The sequence below is a fragment of the Nyctibius grandis genome, chromosome 5, assembly GCF_013368605.1.
Source record: "Nyctibius grandis isolate bNycGra1 chromosome 5, bNycGra1.pri, whole genome shotgun sequence".
In the NCBI taxonomy this organism is placed as follows: Eukaryota; Metazoa; Chordata; class Aves; order Nyctibiiformes; family Nyctibiidae; genus Nyctibius; species Nyctibius grandis.
Window position 1 is genome coordinate 61,708,476 of NC_090662.1, and position 23,776 is coordinate 61,732,251.

General features: G+C 43.1%; 1 protein-coding gene across 1 annotated transcript; it reads right to left on the reverse strand.

Annotated features, from left to right (window-relative positions):
• Positions 1-8,787: 8,787 nt before the first annotated feature.
• Positions 8,788-23,345, reverse strand: LOC137663943 (cytokine receptor common subunit beta-like). Its single transcript, XM_068401624.1, has 13 exons — positions 23,264-23,345; positions 21,160-21,289; positions 18,985-19,169; positions 18,515-18,663; positions 17,879-18,050; positions 17,651-17,783; positions 17,388-17,548; positions 16,360-16,505; positions 16,082-16,256; positions 14,963-15,053; positions 14,605-14,674; positions 10,499-10,602; positions 8,788-10,214 (listed from the first exon to the last, which is right to left on the reverse strand). The coding sequence occupies exons 1-13, from the start codon at positions 23,331-23,333 to the stop codon at positions 9,026-9,028; spliced, it is 2,775 nt and encodes a 924-aa protein (XP_068257725.1). The 5' UTR covers positions 23,334-23,345; the 3' UTR covers positions 8,788-9,025.
• Between the last annotated feature and the right edge of the window lie 431 nt (positions 23,346-23,776).

Here is a 23,776-nt window from a genome sequence, read left to right on the forward strand (position 1 = left end):
AGAGGATAAAAAGAAGGCGGAGTTACTGAATGCCTTCTTTGCCTCTGTCTATACTGTTGGAGGCTGTCCTGAGGAGCCCTGGACCCCTGAAGGCCTCAGAAGAAGTCAGGATAGAGGAGGAATCTGTCTTGGTTGATGAGGGCTGGGTCAGGGACCAATTAAGCAACCTGGACGTCCATAAATCCATGGGCCCTGATGGGATGCACCCGCGGGTGCTGAGGGAGCTGGCGGAAGTCATTGCTAGGCCACTCTCCATCATCTTTGCTAAGTCATGGGCAACAGGAGAGGTGCCTGAGGACTGGAGGAAAGCGAATGTCACTCCAGTCTTCAAAAAGGGCAGGAAGGAGGACCCGGGTAACTATAGACCGGTCAGCCTCACCTCCATCCCTGGAAAGGTGATGGAGCAACTTGTCCTTGGTGCTGTCTCTAGGCACATCAAGGATAGGGGGATCATTAGGGGCACTCAGCATGGCTTCACCAACGGGAAGTCTTGCTCAACCAACTTGATAGCCTTTTATGAGGATGTGACCCGATGGATAGATGATGGTAAAGCTGTGGATGTGGTCTATCTCAATTTCAGTAAAGCGTTTGACACGGTCTCCCACAGCATCCTCGCAGCTAAACTGGGGAAGTGTGGTCTGGATGATCGGGTAGTGAGGTGGATTGTGAACTGGCTGAAGGAAAGAAGCCAGAGAGTAGTGGTCAGCGGGACAGAGTCCAGTTGGAGGTCTGTGTCTAGCGGAGTCCCGCAAGGGTCGGTACTGGGACCAGTACTATTCAATATATTCATTAATGACTTGGATGAGGGAATAGAGTGCGCTATCAGCAAGTTCGCTGATGACACAAAACTGGGAGGAGTGGCTGAGATGCCGGAAGGCTGCACAGCCATTCAGAGAGACCTGGACAGGCTGGAGAGTTGGGCGGGGAGAAATTTAATGAAATATAACAAGGGCAAGTGTAGAGTCCTGCATCTGGGCAAGAACAACCCCATGTACCAGTACAAGTTGGGGGCAGACCTGTTGGAGACCAGCGTAGGGGAAAGGGACCTGGGGGTCCTAGTGGACAACAGGATGACCATGAGCCAGCAGTGTGCCCTTGTGGCCAAGAAGGCCAATGGCATCCTGGGGTGTATTAGAAGGGGTGTGGTCAAGCAGGTCGAGAGAGGTTCTCCTCCCCCTCTACTCTGCCCTGGTGAGGCCGCATCTGGAGTATTGTGTCCAGTTCTGGGCCCCTCAGTTCAAGAAGGACAGGGAACTGCTAGAGAGAGTCCAGCGCAGAGCCACGAAGATGATTAAGGGAGTGGAACATCTCCCTTATGAGGAGAGGCTGAGGGAGCTGGGTCTCTTTAGCTTAGAGAAGAGGAGACTGAGGGGTGACCTCATTAATGTTTATAAATATGTAAAGGGCAAGTGTCATGAGGATGGAGCCAGGCTCTTCTCAGTGACATCCCTTGACAGGACAAGGGGCAATGGGTGCAAGCTGGAGCACAGGAGGTTCCACTTCAATTTGAGGAAAAACTTCTTTACTGTAAGGGTGACTGAACACTGGAACAGGCTGCCCAGAGAGGTTGTGGAGTCTCCTTCTCTGGAGACATTCAAAACCCGCCTGGACGCGTTCCTGTGTGATATGGTCTAGGCAATCTTGCTGCGGCAGGGGGATTGGACTAGATGATCTTTCGAGGTCCCTTCCAATCCCTAACATTCTGTGATTCTGTGATTCTGTGATTCTGCTGTTGGGGAAAGAGCTTGGATACATGAATCTTCCATGCCTGCTCCATGTCAATTGCTCTTACAGCCAGAAAAGGACCTTGGTCTAATTTATTTGCCAGTATGGATGTAGTCGCGGATTCTACTTTTTTAGCCACTATAAACGATTGCTTCTTGGAGCTATTTGTGAAAGCACTCACAAGAAAAGAAACAAACTGATTTAGTCCTGAATAATATACAAGATCTAGTACAAGCTGAAAGAACAAAAGACACAAATTTACCACAATAACGTTTAAGGGCATACATAAAAATAACAAGACTAGCAAAAATAAGCCCAAGAGGCTGTTAAAAGAGTCAAATATTTGGAGTGCCTAAGGGGCTGTTTAAAGAATCATTTAAAAACTCAAAAGTTAACTTAGGCCTTTTGTAAGTCTACCCATGCTAAAAAGGTAGGGTTATTGTAGCCTTAATGTTCTGAAAAAGTAAATGAGGCAAGGCATATAGAGAAAAATGATAACTTATAATGAACTTTTCCAACTAAATCTTTCCATTTAATAAAACATAATTACTTTCTTTACAAGCCTTGCACAACCTACATTCTTACTCAATTGCTTTCTTGTAATAAAATCTGTAAAGGATAAAATTGTAGTAAATAATCAAAGGCTTTAACAGGCCTCAGTATCATAGGAAAAGAAGTACCAAATCCAAGTTTTCGAGGAGTACTCAGAGAAGAATCCAGGCAACTATGGACCAATCGGGCTGGCTTTTGTACAGAATAGGTGATACAAACTATAATAAAAAATAGAAATAGTAGAGAGAAATGTTCTGGGGAAGAGTTAACATAGCTTTTGTAGAGAGTGGTCATGCCTCATAAAACTAATAGACCTCTTGGAAGAACTCCAGAAGCAAACAGATACAGGGTTATCCAATTAGTCTATTATACCTAGATGTCTAAAAAGCTTGACGAAGTCCCTCAAAAATGCAGTTCCAAGAAACTAAGAGATAAAAGGAAGGTTCTTATGTAGATTAAAGTCAGTTAAAGACAGAAAACAAATGAGAGAAATTAATGGTTAGTTTTCATGTTAGAGGAAAGCTTTAAGTGAGTTGTCTCAGGAATTTATAATCTTCAACCTATTTATAAACTATCTGGAAGACTGAGTGATGAGAGATCTCTCACCTGAGAGATCTGGGTGACTGAGAAAGGCAAAATTTTATCTAGGGTGTCCAATCTAATTATGTTGGAGAAAACACTAAGTTATTAGGTATAAATGCAGTATGAAATTAGAATCATAGAACCATAGATTCATATAATGGTTTGGGTTGGAAGGGTCTAAACCCCCTGCCATGGGCAGCGACATCTTTCACTAGATCAGCTTGCTCAAAGCTCTCTCCAACCTGACTTTGAGCACTTCCAATGATGGGACATCCACAACTTCTCTGGGCAGCCAGTCTCCATGTCTCATCAGCCTCACTGTAAAAAATTTCTTCCTTATATCCAATCTAAATCTATCCTCTTTCAGTTTAAAACCATTACCCCTTGTCCTGTTACTACAGGCCTTGGTAAAGTCTTTTTCTGTCTTTCTTATAAGCCCCCTTTATATACTGAAAGGCTGCAATAAGGTCTCACTGGAGACTTCTCTTCTCCAGGCAGAACCCCAAGTCTCTCAGTCTTTCTTCATAGGAGAAGTATTCCATCCCTCCCATAATTTTCATGGTCCTCCTCTGGACCCACCCTAACAGGTCCACGTCTTTCTTGTACTGGGAACCCCAGAGCTGGACACAGTACTCCAGGTTGGGTCTCATGAGAATGGAGTAGAGGGGCAAAATCATCTCCCTCAACCTACTGGCCACACTTTTTAGGCAGCCCAGGATACAATTGGCTTTCTGAGCTGCAAGCTGACATTGCTGGTTCATATCCAATATTTCATCCACCATTATCCACAAGTCCTTCCCTGCAGGCCTGCTTTCAATCAAATAATCAATTCAGCGTTAATAAATACATAGAAATTCATGTGACAAAAAGTGATTTTAACTATACAACAAGATCAAAGAACCTGTGAGAGCAGAGAATAATAGTAATGGGAGAGTCCAATTATCATAGACTGGCTAAATAACATGTTTCTTGTATACCATATTCAGTTATTTGCATCTCATCTCTGAAGGAATACTGTAGAGTACTCTGTAGAAACAGAAAAAGTACAGAAGTGTTATCAGAAATATGGGATCTATGGGAAGAGAGACTAATTACTACAGAACTCTTCATCTTGGAAAAAGAAACAATCGAGAGATGATTTGACAGAAGTTCGTAGCATCTCAAACAGGAGATGGTGAATAAGGAATGATGGTTTTTCAGTTCTCCTAGAACAAGAACAAAGGAGCAGCTTACCGTGCAACTGGCACAAAATGAGTTCAGGAAAATGTGGGCATTTTTTTGTTTGAACTTTTTAATTGATAAACATATTGATTAATGCTTTACTATAAGACATTATAGAGCCAAAAATTAAGTGGTTTTAGATAGGGATTAATAGAACCTCTAAGGGCCAGAGCCATTAAGTACATATTATTTACAACAGCTTAGATGTAGCCTCCAAGTCAGGAAGGCGCTGGGCCAGATACCAGGTAAATATATCAGTTAAGGATTTAATTATTTACTGTATACTTTTCCATGTTTACGACACCCTGGCTTTAAGAATCCACTGCAAATATTGGCAGAGACAGAATACTGGGCAAGATGGAACGATTGTTTAGACCCAATGTGTTAGTCTGATGTTCCTATATTACAGTCTCTGCTGCAAGTAGAAGGGAGGAAAAGGGTGTCTTTAGATGCTGAAGCAGCATCATGAATCCATCATGAATCTGCACTGAATGAAACAAACTCAAAAATGTGCATTGACATCCTATGTACCTCTGAATGCAGCAGAATGACAAACAGGTTAGAAGTACACTGCAAGGCTACAGCAGATGCAAAAGTACTCATCTCAGAAGTTTGCAGTGCATGTGCACACTGTGAACAGGGAGCTGGAAAATTTTTAAAAAGAGAATAGGAAAAGCCATCCAATTGTTTCAGTAGCTTTACATCTACTTTTCTAGACAAATTAGCCTTCAACAATGAGGACCATATGCTCCTCTACCAACAAACTGGAAAGGACACAATGAATCTACAAAGTTTTTGACCTAAAGCTGGCTCACGTTGAGCAAGTTTGCAGAGGAGTCTGGGTCCACCCACCTAATGCCGTGGTGAAACATCCATCATGTAATATGAGGAGTTGTTAGAATCAAGGTTGGAGCATATGGAATACTGGCTGCCACTTGCAAGGACTTCATGCCAAAACACGCATGAAGTCATTGTGCTACTTATTCTCCATGTACAGAACATGACATGTGGGTTTCTTTTCATGGAAATTTCAGCTGTGTAATGAGAGCAGAGGGAGCATGTAGGGGGTGAGGAAAAGAGGCAGAGATCATTCATTGGAGTTGTATGGGAATAAGATTGTGTGTACAAATGTGTATGACTGAATGAAGAAACTACACAGGGACTGGCAGGATGGGTTGGGTTTGTTTTCCATTACCCTGCAGAGATGTAGGACTCTCAGAAATTCTCCAGCTATTGTTCCTTGAGGCCTTGGAGGGCTTTCCACTGCAGGCTTCCTTTTCTAGCAAACCATTCAGCTTCATTTTCCTTCCTTGCATAAAAGACAACCCCCAGGCTAGCAGAAACAGAACAACAGACTAGTTCAGTATGAATCTTAATTAGAACTATTGAGGTCACAACATACTTACTACCCTAATCTCATGCAAATTTAGGTAATATATTTCTTGTTGAGGAAGATTATGATAAGGAAATAATAAACGTATTACTTCAGAGCAACAAAGAGAAAAATGCCTGCTGTTAAAACACAGGCAGAATCTTTGATGTTTGAGCATACAGTAAGGAAAGGGTTGCAATGATTTCATAACTGTATATTCAATGTAAATAGAGAGTTGTAAAATGTGATTTACAGTATTAATTGAGATGCCTACCTCTCGTTTTTTGATTATGTAGGAAACATTGGTGAATCATCACTCAGTTATACTGGCTGAGGAGCTGGAACTACTTAGTGGGAAGCCCTAGAGAGAGAAGCATGTCATAATTACCTCCTGAATCATCAGAATGATGATTCCTTTCCTGCATATCAGTACCTAGCACTGAGGAAGGTAGCAGCAACCTCCTTTTGCACAGTAACTTTGTGGTTCAAGCTAAAGATCAGCAAGTTGAAGACCTGGTACTCACAACAGCTGCTAAGTCTTGAATCACCAGGCTATAGGATTGTAAAATGCTTTTTACAACCTCCAATGCAGCTGGACCTCATGCAGAAGAGAATGGAAGTTTCATAGGATCAGCAACAGATGAATTTTATGGAAGCTTTGATTCTGTCTCCCGGTATAAGTGGATTCCTCTGGCACAGCAGAGCCGTAGGTTGTGACCCCTACTTCCAGTGTTCATTACATATTTTATCTAATGATGCTTAGGTGGATATCGAACGAGACCCTAGAGCAGAAACTCATTCTGCCCTAAAACAATCAGAGTTGCAAAAGAAAACCACAGTTCAGCTCCCCTAGCCTGACAATGCCATGTTACTCTGCAAGTTCCAGGCATTTAAAGTGATCTTCAGGTCATATCTGCTCTGTGGGGTCATATCAAATGTTCTTGTATCTATAAATCCTGTCTCCAAAAGCGGCCTCTGCAAATGCCCTGTGAAGTGCAGAAGGACAGGAGGAACAGATAGCTCTTAGAGTACTGATCACAATGCAAATCGGCTTCATACAAAAGCCACTGAGCTGAATAAAAGTTCTCCCGCTCACTGTTCTTCTTGGTTATTAAAACCACAGCAATGCAAGGCCCAGCAAGGTGATGCATATCTAAGATGTGAAACCAGATACAAATTTGCTTATGAATTTGAACATCTCCTTTTAATACATGCCTAGATAGAACACAATCACACAGCCTGGAAGAAATTGTTTTTGCTACTCATAAAAGGCCAAAGAAGAAACTAACAAAAAAATCCACTGATTAGGAAAGGACTAAATTGAAAATCCCTTAAAGCGTTCGTCAATATTCTCTATCAGAGGCTGCAACTGCCTGCCTTTTGCTGTCAAGCACACCAAACTGAATCTGCACACCTTTCAGATTTAAAATGGTATTTGTAAGGATTTAAATTCTGAAAAAAACAATGCATTTCACTGCAATTTCTGGGTCAGCACTGTCCCATTAACCCAGCAAGAGGAGTCAGCTGTCACAAACACAAAACTCCTTCTCATTACCTCTGTCAAATGATATAGCAAAGTCAGGAGAAAACTTCCTACTTCACAGGTTTCATAGCTGAACCTACAGAATTTTTTGAGGTCTGATTGTCCTGGTTTGGACTAAAACAGACCAATTTTCCTTTCAGTGATTTTTACTTTCAGCTAAGTCTCTTCTAAGTAATTGCACTTTCTGAAACTAACTGCATGTTTTGCAGACAGTGTCTGCTTCTAGGACTGATAACGCTCAAAGTTTATAGTTATCGCTGAGGCACCGGTAGGGATGTTATGCAGAAAGGCTCTTGCTGTACTTATTCTTAGAGAAACCAAGGTCACTGCTAAATTCCTCACTGATAACGAGTGAAGAGCCGAAGGGGGGTCGCACCTGCAGGGAGGAGCAAACAGGGCAGGTGACCCAAAATTGACCAACGAGATTTTCCATCCCATACACATCATTCTCAGTATAAAGCGGGGGGATCATGAGGGTCCCTTCCCCTTCGGCTATGGCCAGTGTCCGAAGAGGACTCTGTCCGTTCTCCTGCTGCCCCCGATCCCGATCCGTGCATCCCTGAATCTGGTTCCCGTCCATCACTAGGCCCAGCCTGGGCCTTCCCGGAGCCTGCCCTGCAGTGCCGGTGGGGACATGGCCGACATCGGGGGAGCTCGATTTTGGTTTTGTGTATATTTGTATATATTTATTTATTTCCATTATTATTATTATTATACTCTTTTTCATTATTATAGTTCATTAAAACTGTTTTAACTTTCCAACCCGTAAGTCTCTCTCCCTTTTCTCTTTCCCTTCCCCTTCTGGTGGGTGGAGGAGTGTTAACAGAGAGCATCTGCCACTGGTTTAATAGCCCAGCTTCAAACTGTGACACTGATCAATGCTCTTAACATATGAAAGGAAAGGTTTATAGGAAGAAATAATATTTTTTATTAGTAGAAATTTTATATTTGAAAAAATAAACATTTTTTTTTTTGAATGCAAGCCCACCTTCAGATCTGAAACCAAAGCCTTTTACTGATCACAGAGTGGCCTCTCTGAACAAAGGCTCTTACCTTGCACTAGTTTTTTTACAGCAGAACTGGGAAAAAAATGGCTCCTCTTTCTCAACACAGCTTATTACTCAGAAAAAAAAAAAAGAATAAATTAGATAGTTAAGATTAATTATCATGCATAAGCAGCCAATGAACTTAAAAGAAAATCATGTAGTACTTTAACACTTGATACAGGCTTGTGCACCTTCGCAACATTTCTTGCCTATCGTTTTCTGTTACCTGCTCCACTCCCTTCCTCTCACTGCACCTTACGAGTCCTTGGGTTTTCTTTCAGTAATGTATCTTCTTCCCCATGGTTCTCTACGGCCTACTTTATGTATCCCAGTAATGTTTCCTTCTTACCCTTAGACAACATAGTGATACACTGCACCTTAACAGTAAGAAAGGTTTCCTGGACTTCAACAGATTTTTCTCATTTTTTATTTACCCTTCTATTACTGTCCGTTTTTTTTTTCACCTTAGACAATACCTATTTCATGCCAGTAGTGGAAAGGTAGAGATATGAAAGGTCCATGGTGACTTTTAGATCTATTTTACACACACACAAAAGTTCAACAAAATTGCTCTTAAGAATATAAGTTTTCTTTCCAAGGTTTCCAAGACTGTCTTCTTCTGATAGCATTTCATGCTGTTGAGTCTGCATTTCCTGCCATGAATTTTGCCTCAGGAAACCTGGTATTATTGCAAGATGACTGTGTTCTGTCACAGGATCATGAGAAGGCCAAAATGTTCATTGTGGATAAGCCAAAAAGTTTGAAAAACACCAAAGGGCAATATTTGGATTGTCTTTCATGCCAAATCTGTGAAGGCCATTGAGAAGGATATTGAGCTACTTCAAGTCTTTCAACATGTTGGACTGGAAGCTGGAAAAGGGAACTCGTATTTATTTGTTCCTAGGTTTGAGGGTTCATTTTCATCAGATAGTTGCAACCTCTTTCAGTTACCTGTAACTTTGGTATTCATTCATATTTGCCCATTTAGCAGATTTCTGTGATCCTCAAAGATTGCTGCCAGGAAAAGTAATCATCTGATTTCAGGTTTTTGAAAAGCTGAATAGCTTGCATTTTTGATACATCCTTTTCCTTGCCAGTGATGGATTCATCCCCAGATACAGACTTCCCAGGTGTTGTCTTGCCTCCAGAAGGTTTCTTGATTTGGTGGTCTTCCTGACTAGTATCCTTCTTCACACTGGATTTTAGGCTGTGGAAGCAATAGTCACCAACTTGGCAAAGGAAAACTGGCTCAGTGCTGTCAGGGTTTAGCACCACCAAGTTACCCTCTGACAAAGGCTGCTTTCTAGGAAGATCATTTCCTTTCTGTAAGACAGGCAAAGAAATCTTTGTGGGTTCTGAATGTCCATGGAGACCTAAAGGGACAGTAAGATAGTCTCCAAATGTATCCAAGTGCAGTCCAGGAGAAGAGGTTGGTGCTTGACCTGAAACTGGAACCGTGACACCAGTTTTCCTGGGAGAAAACTCATGGCAAGAGCAGTCACTGGGGGGCTGGGGCTCCTGTGAGTCACAAGGGAACTCCCCAGCAGTGACAAGTACCGGATGGGTGGAGTTGCTGGCTGATGGCAGTAACAGGCTCTCTGTGGTGATGTACTCCAAGGCGCACTGCTGAGGAGACATGATACAGCTAGGAGCCTTTGGAGATTTCTGCTCTTCTGTTCTCACGTTTGTGTGTTTCCCACAGGCTGGTGAGACTTCTTTCTCATCGTTGAGGTGCTGCATCATTTCCTTCTGATGTGGGAGAAGGAAGGGCTGTGGAGGGCTTGTTCCTGGCTGTTCTTGCCTCTGTGGAGCCTGGAGACAGTCTTCCTTTGCGAAAGTCACATACTGAAGAGAAACTGATTTCTCACGGACTTTCACTGGGTCCACTTCCAGGGTCCGATGCATATCAGGCTGGGAGGACATCACTGAGCTATACAAGTATGGACCATTGAAAGCAAAGCAAGGGATTGCTGTCTGAGAAGCAATACTTGCATCAGCACTGTTTCTCCTTGAAACAGGAAAGGAATGACCAGCAATCTGACTTGAGCAGACAACTGGGGCATGCTCTAGCTCATTTAAAGCATGGTATGAGTTCTGTAGGTCCAGTGCAACAGGGGAAACATCTGTCTTTTCAGCCTGCCCTTCAGGGGACTCTGCCAAAGTCTTCATCTGCCTGAATGTGGGAAAGTTAAAAGTTGCTCATGAGAGATATTATTGTGATAAGCATTAAATATAAAACAAGCTTAGTTGAAAACACACATAGCTACACATACTGTTAGAAAAAATCTTTCTTGGAGAAGAAGGCTAGGCCAGATAGATAGAAAAATTGTATCCCTTCCTCAAAAGCAACTTGTATAGGCTTTTTAGTGACAGAATATTTGATTATATCCTGCCATGACTTAGGGAGCTCTTTGAGACTATCATCCACAGTGTCACTATGATGTGCTGTTCACTCACCGGTCCACAACTTGAAGAAAGCTAGCCTGCTCCATCTTCTCTGATAGGTTGTATTTGTTGAAGTCCATCTGGCTGCTTGTTGACCTGTTTCCTAAATGTACTTTCTGAAAGTGAAACAGCAGACATGACAAAAGGGCAGTGTCTCACTGGCAGTAGAATCAAGAACCATACATTCTTCATGGACAAAGAAAACAAATATGAGAGCCTACAGTATCTGGCAATAAGGATACAACTTCACTAATACGACTAGAAGATGTGTTGTGTTCTCCAGAAGATGGTTATTTCAAATCCATATTGCCTTACCACTGACATAACTACAAGTACTTAGTGAGTCAACTAGGAAAGATGCCCTCCTGGATTTGTTATTTGTGACTAGAGAAGGACTTGTGGGAGATGTGATGGTAGGTGGCTATTTTGGCCATAGTGGTCATGAAATGATTGAGCTTAAAATTTTCAGAGTAATGAGAAAAAAGGACAGCAGAGTGGCTACCTTGGATTTCAAGAGAGCAAATTTTAAGCTATTCAGGGAGCTACTTAGCAGTGTCCCCTGGAAATCTGCTTTTGAGGGCTTGGGAGTCCATGAGTGCTGGTCAGTTTTTAAGAACCACCCTTTAAAAGCACAGGAGCAGTCAATGCCAGTGTGTCGTAAGTCAAGCAAGCAGGGCAGACAACCAGCTTGGTTGAACAGGGAACTCCTTCTGGAGCTCAAGAGGAAAAGGAAATTGTACGATCTCTGGAAGCGAGGTCAGGCTTTGCAGGAAGAGTACAGAGGTGGGGTTCATTTATGCAGTGAGAAGACACAAAAGGCCAAAGCTCAATTTGAGCTGAAGCTGGACAATGTCATATCAGACAACAAGAAGGGCTTTTTTAAGTAGGTTAATAGCAAGAGGAGGTCTAAAGAAAACATTAAACCAATACTTGTTGATGATGGTCACCTGACTAATGGGGATGAAGAAAAAGCAGAGGCATTCAATGCGTTTTTTTGTCTCAGTCTTTAATAATATTGGTAGACCTTGGGCTGCTCAATCCTCTGAGTCGAAGGACCATGAGTGCAGGAACAGTGACTTTCAATTTGTGGACACTGAAATTGTAAGGGACCAGATGTATCAGCTGAATGTTCATAAATCCATGGGACCTGATGCTGAAGGAGCTAGTGGATGTTACAGCAGGAACCCTCTTCATCATCTACCAAAGGTCTTGGGAGTCTGGGGAGGTCCCTGCTGCCTGGAAGCTAGCCAATGTTATTCCAATTTACAAGAAGGGCATGAGGGAAGATCCAGGAAACTACAGACCTGTTAGTCTAACCTCGGTTCCTGGAAATATGATGGAGAGGATCGTAATGGGTGCTGTTGAAAGGCATTTAAAGAACAATGCAATCATCAGGCACAGTCGACATGGGTTCACAAAGGGAAAGTCCTGTTTAACTAATTTGACATCCTTGTATGATAAGGTCACCCACCTAGTGGAGGAAGGGAAGGCAGTGGATGTCGGGTTTTTTTTATTTTAGTAAGGCTTTTGAAACTGTCCCTCACAGCATCCTTCTGCACAAGTTATGCAGCTGTGAGATGAGCAGGTATACAGTGTGCTGTGTGAAGAACTGGCTGAAGGGCAGAGCTCAAAGGGCTACATCTGGCTGGTGACCAGTCACCAGTGGTGTACTTCAGGGCTCAATTCTAGGGCCAGTTCAATATTTTTATCAGTTATCTGGATGCAGGAGTTGAAGGCACCATTAGCAAGTTTGCAGACAATACCAAACTGGGAGATGCTCTTGACTCTCTCCAGGGACAAAAGGACTTGCAGAGGGATCTGGACAGACTGGAGCATTGGGCAATCATCAATGGAATGAACTTTAACAAGTCCAATTGCCAGATTCTGCACCTGGGACAGAGTAACACCGTGCGCAAGTATAATTTGGAAGAGGAGTAGCTAAAGAGCAGCCCTGCAGAAAGGTATCTGGGGGTGCTGGTTGACATCAGGCTCAATATGAGTCAGCAGTGTGCCCTGGCAGCCAAGAGGGCAAACTGCATCCTGGAGTGCAACAAACACAGCATAACTAGCTGGTCAAAAGAGATGATTATCCTGCTGTATTTAGCAATGGTGTTGCCTCACCTTGAGTACTGTGTGCAATTCTGGGCCCCACAATTAGAGAAGGAGTTTAAGGTCCTTGAATGTGTAAGAGGAGGGCAATAAAGCTGGTGAGAGGGCTGGAAGGATTGTCCTGTGAGGAGCAGCTAAGGACTTTGGGTTTATCTAGTCTGGAGAAAAAGAGGCTGAGGGGTGACCTCATTGCTCTCTACAGCTTCCTGAGGAGGGGAAGTGGAGAGAGAGAGGTGCTAATCTCCTCTCCAGGGTGTCCAGGGATAGGACACATGGGAATGGTTCAAAGCTGACCAGGGGGAGTTTAGACTGGACATTAGGAAACATTGCTTTACCAAGAAGGTGGTCAAACACTGCAACAAGCTTCCTAGAGAGGTGGTCGATGCCCCATTACTGTCAGTGTGTAAGAGGCATTTGGACGATGCCCTTAATAACATGCTTTAACTTTTGGTCAGCCTTGAAGTGGTCTGGCAGTTGGACTACATGATCATGATAGGTCCCTTCCAACTGAACTATTCTATTCTATTCTATTCTATTCTATTCTATTCTATTCTATTCTATTCTATTCTATTCTATTCCATTCCATTCCATTCCATTCCATTCCATTCCATTCCATTCCATTCCATTATATTCTAACGTTACATAGCATAGGGGACAGGAGCTGCTCCCTTAAAGAGCTCATAGAGATGCTGCAGGTTCCTACCACAATAAACAACAAAGCTACTGCTTTGTGCAGTGTCTACTCTTTTCCAGCACCATATGGGGACATTCTGGGCAATACTTCACCTACAGAGGTATAATGACCCCAGCTGACCAGAGAAACAGAATTACCGGGATGTTTACAAAACTTAGGATAAGGTAATGCAGTGCCAGGATGGAATCTTTCAAAACCATGAAAATAAGGCAGTGAGTGCTTGCGGATGGAGAAATGGGTAGAGGATAGGAAACACAGCTAAGGTGCTTCTTAGAGTGGGAAAAAGTTCCCATTTTTTACTGTAGAGATCAGGCAAAAGAAATTAACTTGAGACTTTAGTATAAGCATAACCAGTTTGTCTTCTGGCACAAGAGAATCCATGCCTAGTCTTTGCCATCCATTTGAAAATTATGTATTAAACCAGTTCATTACAGTGAAACTCCATTTTACAGCAACATAACAAATGTGCAATGGTTAACAAACGTGTTAACTCCTTCACTCACACACAAATGTAGATACTGTAAGTGCTCATTCACCTCACACAAAGGCCATGTTGTAAATTATACTCATTGGATTGCCATGTATCTACCCTTACTGTAACCTATCCCTTATGAACATATAATAGAACCAACTGTTATACAAAAATACGTCTCTGCGTGTGTGTGTTGGGGTGGGCACATTATTGAATTAGCTGTTCTTGCAAGACTGGAAGACTTTTACCACCAAAACCTAGAGATGTCTATATCACCCTTCCAGATGCTGGGTTTTTTTGGAAGGGAGTAAGAAGGGAGGGAGGTTTGACTTACACAGCTTTGACCAAATACTGTCCAAGTGTGTTCCTCAATTGCCAATAAAGAATGCTTGTCCTGATAACAGACAGGCATGTGGTAACATTTATTCCAGAAAATCCAGCTCCTTAAAAAAAAAGTTTCTTTAATAGGGCTACCACCCCATTCTAAAAAGCTCTGAATTAGTGTTGATTACTATTTGGAGATCAATGAAAGCACCAGCTGATGAAGTTTGCTAATGACACTAGATTATTTCAGTCAGTTAAAATTTTAAAGTACTGCAAATTTTCCAGCTTGATTTTAAATCACAGTGATGCTGACAATCACAACACAAAGAAGTCTACTAGTATAAATATAAGAACACAGTTATGTTGACTATGACTAGAACTTCTCCTAAAAATAAGGCACAGACTAATGAAGATGTCTGTTCATTGTGGACTAGGAGACAAGAAAAGGTCTTAAGGTTATTTGAAGTCCTGAAAACCAGAGATGAATAATGAACCCTTCAAGGTACAGTTCCCTCTTACCCCCAGGTAGCTCTGGATCAGGAGACTCTTGCTGGGGTTCGGAATCTTTTCCTCCCACATTTGCTTCTTCCTGCAACAACACCACTGAGTTTTAAAGATTTGCTTCTCAATGTGGCTGCAACCAGAAAAGACTGCGCCCCGTACACCGTGCTGCTTTGCATAGCAAGGCACCACCAAGGCCCTGGCACGCCACCACCCAACTCTCCCCCTGCACAGACACGAACAAGGCTGCCCATTGCACCCCAGGTCACATCTCCACAAAGACCTCTCTCTCATGGGGGACAAGCAGTGCCTCAGTCTTTATCCCACCCACATGGCCAACACGCTGCTAAACCTCCTAGTCACAACACAAGCCTACCTGAGGAAATACTTATAGCTGCAATAGGCAACTATTAGCAAAGTGATGATGAGAGCTGGGAGCGTCACTGGGAGAACCACTGGTGGGAGAACTGGAAGAGAGGAGAGAGAAATAGGTATCCACCTGCAGAGTGGCTGCTTCCTGTAACAGGTTTTTCACTCCGGTCACCCTTCATGCAAGCCGATCAGGGAAATGTAGGTGGCATGTCACAGAATAGCATCATGAGGCCTTCACCTGTTGGGATACCCTCCAAAGTGGCACAGACCAAAAGTGGCCTGAACACCTTACTGACCAAAGGAGTTCATCTGCTTCTTACTGACATCAGAGTAAACAATTTGTGCTAACAAAAGGATGGTTAGGTACCTTACACCACCATGAATAGGCACATCTTCAAGGCATCTTAGGTCCGCTTGCTCTGTACAGTCCTGAAGAGATGGGGTCTCAGAGATTTTCTAAGAAAGAGCTTCCTCTGCTAACGGCCATAACTGATCATCAACAACATACCAATTTCCTCCTGAGTACATTCATCAAAATTTGCCTACTGTCTTACCACTACAAGCTTCCTCAGGACAAATCATGTAAGGTCATATTACTTCGGGCACAAGGCCGTATGATAGCAGACATTCTGCCTCAAAGTCCAGAATCAGCAAAAAACACATAAAGGCTCCTGTCTGCAGTAGGCTCTACTGTGTGTTTTACGCAACCCTATAGTCACTCTGCAAATATAAAAGACTGATGGTTTGTATTCTGTCTTTTTGCAGTCTTGGGCTCTTCAGTCTCTGATGGCAGAATGGACTACTGGAATCAGGAAACAAGGATGATCTTTTGGGCAGGATCTTTGCTTGATTCTCCGTGTGGAAAACTTTGCGGTTGGTTGTACTCACCTTGTGAAGGGAAGTAGGAAAGAAGCTAAAAAGGTCATTCCTGCTCACCTCCTTCATTAGCATTGCTGCTGTACCACAAGGATGCAGACAGGACAGCTACCTTGTTAAGTGAGCCCAGCTAGCTCATGGCTGGACTGAACTTCAGCCCCAGCTGAGAGCATGTATTTTTCTATAGGGGCATTTCAGCCATTAACAGTCCACAAAACCTTACAGAAGTAGCCTGCATGGGAAGTACCATTCTCAGTCTTCCAGGTGAACTCCTCACTCCATTCACTCCAAGGCCCCTCATATTCCACAGGAGTATTCACCCTTGCACGCATTTTGCCCCTATATTCTGTAGATGATGCCAGCATCTGCAGGGTGAGGATGAAAGGAGGTTCATCATTGCTGATGTCTAACTTCTGGAGTGTCTGGGGAGAAGAAGGAAGCACAAATGATGAAGGTGAGAGGAACCGTCTTTCCCATTTGCCCATCAAAGAGAAATCCAGGACTCCTGCACTTTCTAAGACTTACCTTTTCGTATTCGTTGTTTCTCCAATACTCAACTTGGTATCTCTGTTGTATGAAGCTATATGCCAAAGTGTGTTTTATCCACCTCAGTTCATACTCTTGGTTCTCTGTCACTGTTACTGACACATTTGCAGGTGGCAACACCTTAACTGGAACACACAGAATGTCTCAGAGTACTGATCAACATACTGGTCTAACACTGCCTCTCCCACTGTGAGTAGTTTCCAGAGACTGAAAACAATGTTGTTTTATGCAATGTAAGAAATTTCAGCTTTTTAACACTTAATTCCCTGCATCTTATTTTCTAGTCAAATACATTAAAGCAGTAGACCATTAAATAACAGAAAATCCATATCCATTAATATTGACAGCACTCCCCATGTACAGAAAAGTAGTAAAGCAATATTTGAAACATCTGTACTGGTCCACCACATTTCCAGAGATTTTCAACTCTCTTGGAGCTACTACCTGTCATTTTCACCCACTGCAGGATCTCTCCTAGCTTTAGTCTGTGAAAAGTAGCACCAGTATCTCCAGATACATGCAGGCAGAAGTGATCCACCTGGCGCATCTCACTCAGCGGAGGAGTCCTACCACATCCAGTGCTCCAGGGGCCACTGCGCAAACCCACAAGATCCCCACTGGCTTCTTGAGAAATCACATAGTGACACACTCCCCACAAATACCTCCCACCACAGCTGCCTGTCCCCTGGGACACTCATGAAGGTCAATCACAGAGAAGTCAGCGGGGTGACAGTCGCTCACCAAGAATCTCTGGGTCACAACCCAAATTTCTGCACAGCAGTTTCCACTGCCACCACCTTCCTCAGAGTAACAAGTGCCACTGAGGAAGTCCACACCTACAAGCCACCTCTCCCAGACCTCTGACCTGACACAGCAACCAGTTACTTTCCTCATCAGTCCCAGTCTCTTCCTCTTCCCATTCACTTTTCCTCACCGCCGCTGTCCTCAGCCCCACTTGCCCAGACAGGCGTCTCTCTAAGAAACAACCAGGAGAAGCAAGAACTCACTGTTCTTGTACGCTTCAATCAGTTTCTCCTCTGTCTTGGCCCGCACAGACACGTGGTACTGGCTCTGACTGCTGGGGTTGCTAACGGGGATCTCACAGCTCTGCACCACATACGTGATGTGGGGCAAAGCCTTCTCGTACACAGGAGAGCACTCCTCTTCTCTGAGGGAAGAGAAAGAGGTTGAGCTGAGATCAGGGGGAATGGGACAGAGCAGAAACTCCATGGGAGAGGCCGAGGCACGCTGCCATGGGCAGAGCACGTACGCTGATGCCGGAGTGGCCCTGAAGAACAAGCCAAAGATGACAGAGGTGATGATCTCTTTCTTCACTTCCCAGCTGCACGTCAGACGATCTGCACCATTGAAGAGGCAGTGAAGGTTCCTGAGCTGAAGGCCACCTTCAGAGAAGATGAGAGCAAGCTAAGTGACAGGAAAGGTCTGGTTTCTCACCAGTGCTTCCACCCCTGCATGGCCCTGCTCCATCCCACACTACCTTCAGAGGTCTCCCACGACACCTCCGTGCTCCACTCGCTGTACTGCCCAGAGAAGCCACTGGCCCGCCCTGGTCTGGCTCGCACACGGGCAACGTAGCTGCTCCGCGGGACAAGGTTGTCACGGCTGAGATGGCAACATGTGGTGTTGGAGAGTAAGAGTGAGGCAGCTTTCTGTTGTTGTGGGAAAGGAGGGAGAGAGGGGAGGGAGGAAACTGAGCAGTTGGGGATGTGCGTACTTAAAAATTAAAACAAAAATTGTGCATCCTCCTGGCAGGGAGGGAGCTTCAAATGTATTTTGCCATTTTCCCACATGAACCCACAGGCTCCTGTTGGAACATGATTTAATTCCATTTGGGAGGGATTCATGGCAAGATCAATTCCTACTCAAAACCCAAGCGCAGTGTTTTCAGTGAAGAACAGATGTTTGCATTCAGTTCAGGACAAATGGTATTTCACTGGGTAAGTCAGTTGCAAACACAGAGCGAGCCTTTTTGCCTGATCTGAAACATTTGTTGCATCTCCTCATAGTGTCTGAGATCAGAAAGGCCATTTGTTTGCACAACTTTTACCACAGGCTCTCAACCGCCCAAAAGGGTGCAGCCCAAGCCAGGACAGCCCAGCTCCTCTGCTCTTACCTCCCAGGACTCCCACTCCCGCTTGTAAGTGACTTCATACTCCAGTGCATTGCCGAGCCCTTGGCTTCCATCAGCTGCTTTCCAGGTCAGCAAGAAGTCTCCTGATCTCATCAAGCTGACTGAGAGGTTTTGAGGTGGGTGGATCTGAACTGGAAGGTGAAGGTACAACCCATGAGAGGAGATAGTGAGGACAGGGACATGAAGAGGGGAAGAAAACGCCTAGGTAAGCTTCCCCATTTCCAGAGTATCTTATCCCTGCCACACCAAGTAGCTCCTGCTTGAGTCTCCTTTCCAGGTCCAGCTGCTCCCAGAAACTTGCCCTCTCCCGTCCCTGCCCCATCCTCTCAATGTGGAACTCTTTGTCAGTTTTCACAATGGAAGTGGAATTCACTTCCTGATTGAATGGCAAATACATTCTTAACGATCCCTAACATTCATTGGAAAATGAGAATTTGGTATTTAATTCTTACCATTTTGGAAAAGATCAACATTTAGTTCTGCCTGAAGCACCTTATTAGGTTTGAAGCTGTAAATATCATCTATCCCTATTCCAAAATTGTTTGCCGCGTTGTGACAAATCCAGTGCACATAGGAGTCTGGAGCCTCATGTAAGTCATTTTCTGTCTGGTGGTTGCAAAGCATCTCCTGGTTCTCCCTGTGTATAAAGAAAGTGATCTATGAAGATCTGATTTGGAGACCTATAGTTAATGCAAAAATAAATGCCTGAAACCAATTCCATCCCATTCTGTTGTTATAATTTACTTGGGCACTTATATCCTCCTCTCACTGTACCTATTAGTCCTGTTTTACATCAGTTAATATGACAAACATTTTTAACACTAGAATTTTTGTCAAATGCCTTGCCATTTCAATGTTGTTCAGCAGAATGTTATATTTTCATACCAGTCTATTTTTGTTAATTTTTAGCCTATCTCTACGTAAGCTGATATTTTTAATGTGAGAAATAGAGTGATGAAAAATGATGTCATGGAAATGCACCTTTTACTCAGAGTGAAAGGCAGTGAAGTTTCTGATGATCCTTAGCTTCTTGAGTACATTCATTTTGCAGTCCCAGAAAGACACTTAAAAAAACAAATTCTCCAACCAAAATGTACTTCTGTATCCTTAGTAGTTCTGTTCTGCCAAAGGACCTTACATATTCATTGAAGATTTCATCCAGAATGTTAATCATCTTTTTAGACAGCCTTTCTCCAGGCCAAGGATCATCATGAAAATTAGAAACAATATTTTAAACTAGACAGGAGAGAATAAGCTTTGTGTCCTTGCAGTAGCCTGAGCTGCTATAGAGATGTGTTGCTTCTTTTTGTACCCTCTGGAATTTTGTTTGTGCTTATGGCTTCTTGCCCAGTATATTATATTGTTCCAGTTCAGATGAGGAATATTAAGTTGTGAATATCTAAGGCCAAATACTGTCTTCTAGGATAGGAAGGAGTCTCCTAGCCAACTATATGTCAGCAAGCATTATTCAGCACTATTGCTATTTTTAAAAGTTGGGTATTAGCAAGGAAACCAGGGATATTCCTGAAGTATGGGTGGGACTGACCATACATGTGCGTACCATTCAACAGAAGAGTCAGCCCAAGGGTTGTGAAGTCCTGAAGATATTTCTATCTACTCACCAGTATTACCTTACAGTTTTGGATTTAGTCAGCTATTCTTCATCTATGAGCTGACCTTGTTCAACCATTGGCCATTTTGATTTCAGCTGTGTGACTGTCCACACTTAATATCTGCTTGTCTGATTAGTTCACTTCAGTCACGTTTCCTGTGTGATCCACACATTCCATCATGTAACGATGTTCCAGAGAGTCCTCCAAAGGTCCAAGTAATTTTATATCATCTTTTCCCAGAAGTATTAGCTTCAAGGTCCTGTTCCAAAGACTTTCCACTGATTTTGGCTGCTTTTAGGTCTATTAACTCTCTTCTTTACAATAAAATCCTTTCCTTCCTGCATCCCAAGACTCTAATTAATTTTCTTCTCAGCTTTCCCTCTTTGTCTTCCTCTCTCCCTTGACTATTCCTCCCTCTCTGTTCTTTCTTATCCTCACAACTGATCTGGTCTGGTGGTTCAGTTCCCTTTTCATAAGGAAACAGATGTAACAGAGAGATACTGTCATAAACAGACCAGTATCTCTGGGAGGAAAAGTGATAGCACAGATGAACTTACCAGTCTTCTCTATCTCACAAACACACAGTCTATACATGTTTCTCAGAAGTGATCAAAACCATACTTTCAGTGATGCTCCTAATGAGCAAAATAGCAGGGAATGTCTCCTGCCTTCTAGGTTTATAAATAACACTAAGGCTCACAGTTGTTCTGACACCCTCTTCTCCAACCCATTAATAGCAACCTGTATGCCCCATCTTATTTCATATCTATGATCCCATAACAAAATTATGGGAAAATAATTGTAAAGGTGACAAAAATAACTCCACTAGCACACCCTATTCATTCCTCCTTTCCTAGAAGTGGCCTCAGAAGCAGGCACAACTTGTATTTTAACCCAATGACAGAAAGAGGTGGCCATGCTTTCTGAAAACCTGACTGCTTGTCCCCGGGATTCCACGTTGTGACCAATTTCCCTTTGGACTTCCATCCAGCACAGCACATTTCAGGTACTTACATTATAATATTATCCCTTTGGTAAAGAATCATACCAACGAGGGCATGAGCCTCTGAATGCTCCATCCACGTGCAGGTCACCTGTGAGTTGTAGTCATTGTAGCAGCTCAAGCTCTTCATAGGGATACTCTCTGAGAAAGGAATTCAGGCAAAAAAGATGCAGTGATTATAAATGTAAATAGTGAGAGATAGCAGGAGGTACAGTCATTCTGCCAGAAGAATGGGGAAGGCACTGATAACAGTACTCTACTCATGGCGCCAGAAAATGACTCTTGGTGAAAATATGTACAGAGCTGTGGCCATTCTGCACATCTCCACAATATGCAAGTGTCCAAACCAAGCTACAAGTAACAACAATGAAGTGAGACCTTTGTGCCTGCAAGGCACATAATTCTAGCCAAGGTATCACTTTTCAAACATTGATTGTTTCCAGGGATTAGTAGATAATCATGGTCAGGAGGCATATGGTGATCATTTCATCTTTGTGTGTTGCTGTATGGGACTTCTTTGCCACTAACGTGCTAGTAAAGGTTATGTCACTAGAAAGGGATATTTAAAAGTGAGATGCTCTGGGAAGAATCTTGTTATGACTCAGAAGAATGCCCAAACTAATTTGTTGGAATGAGATTTATGATCCAGAAATGGCCAGACCTCTTGTCAGGGATAACTTTTTTTTTTTAACCTCACAACTATGAAGTGCGAAAATACAGGCCACCCCTGGTATATGCACTACGAGGCAAGTTGCTTTCTTCTCCTTCTTTATTTTCTCTGAAAGTAATACCTGTACTGCACTATTGGGATATGACCTTCAGATGACAGAGATGTCAGTGTGCAAATATCAGTGTGCTCTCTCAAATAATTTTTATTGATGAGAACTACTATCAGCTTGGTTGAGGGGCTTTTTACAGGCAAAAACCATCAGAAAAGCATGATGGTGTCTTAGCTAGCAGGCATAAGAGGGACCTTACTTTGATCTTCTACTGAAAACCAGTGCAAAGTAAATTCTACGGCATTCCTTGCATAACCAGAAAATGGATCATCCTCCATAGAAAGGGATGGTCTGAATGCAAGGCTAAGGCTCGGAATGCCAAGAGACCAGTCTGACCTACACTGTAATACATTTTCTCTCAGAGATCTCAAAAGGAGATGTCCTGCAATTGACACTGGACCAGGCAGCATAACTCCCTCAGCTACTGCAGACGTCAGGCATTGGCATCTTTCTTGGAAAAGGTAGATGTCCATGAGGCATACCTTCTGACAACACTTTTATTCTGATATGTTTAGGATAGGTACAAGCTTAGTCTTGATGCAGATGTGGTGCACTGGGTGATCCAAGGAGATACTTCCCATGCTAAATAAAATTAGAGGGAAGGGAAGGGAAGGGAAGGGAAGGGAAGGGAAGGGAAGGGAAGGGAAGGGAAGGGAAGGGAAGGGAAGGGAAGGGAAGGGAAGGGAAGGGAAGGGAAGGGAAGGGAAGGGAAGGGAAGGGAAGGGAAGGGAAGGGAAGGGAAGGGAAGGGAAGGGAAGGGAAGGGAAGGGAAGGGAAGGGGAAAAAAACAAAGAAAGAAAGAAAGAGCAGCTCTCATTGCATCAGAAGAGGAAAGACATTAAACTCAGGAACACAAGCAATGGATATGGCAGATCGTCTCTTTATCTGTCAGCATTTCCACAAGAAGAAAATCAGCTCATCTGGATGTTGCTGTTGGTAGCCCCCACATACACCCCTGTCTTGTGGCTGTCCACTTGTCTCTACTGTACACTACCATCTGAATCATGCAGCCCTTCATTTTCCTGTTTTCGCTAACTATTGGGGTGTATTCCTCTTTCCTATTCACTCATTAATCAGTCAGCTTGTTCATCTCATATATTTGTCCAGTATTTCACCTATCCATACCACCAACATACAACTGATTTGTCTGCACATGCACCTGTTACACTCTGGTTTTGATCAAGATATCTGTTTTCCCATAGCATAGAAGATGGTGGCAGAAGGAAGCAGAAAAGCAAGCAAAAAATGAGGAAGAGCATTAGCTGAAACAAGGAGACAGATACAAAAAGAAAGGCAATAATGGAAGGATAAAATAGAATATAAATTTGAAACTCACCTTGAATGACTTGGACACTGAAGACCAAGTACAGGTTCAGCAGAAGGATGAAAATCTCCTTCATGTTCATACTGTCCTTTGCACACAAGCTTGATCCTAATTCAGAAGATAATTGTTTTCATTGCTTACTGGCTGCCCTCTTGCTCTGCTCATTGTGAAGCTTTTTGTTTTCATTTCACGTAAAGAGAAGTAAAACTGAATTAGGGAACTTCTTTAGGCTTCGTGTTGGAGTGACATTCAGAAAGAACTTCTACCAAGTATTTACTGTAGGACAAAATCTATGTCTTCTTATTGTGTTAGCTTGCAATATAAGCAAAGAATGAAGAAGTAAATGCACATTTGCAAGAAGTGCAGGGATTCTTTCCACTAAGTAGCAACAAGAAACAATCCTAATCTGTAAAGAGAATTTAGCCTTCAAATTCATTCATCCTTCTTTTCTTCATGCTCAGAGCCTTTCTAATGAATTGCAATGGTGTTCTGTTTTTTATCTTTCCTTAAAAATATGATCCCCAA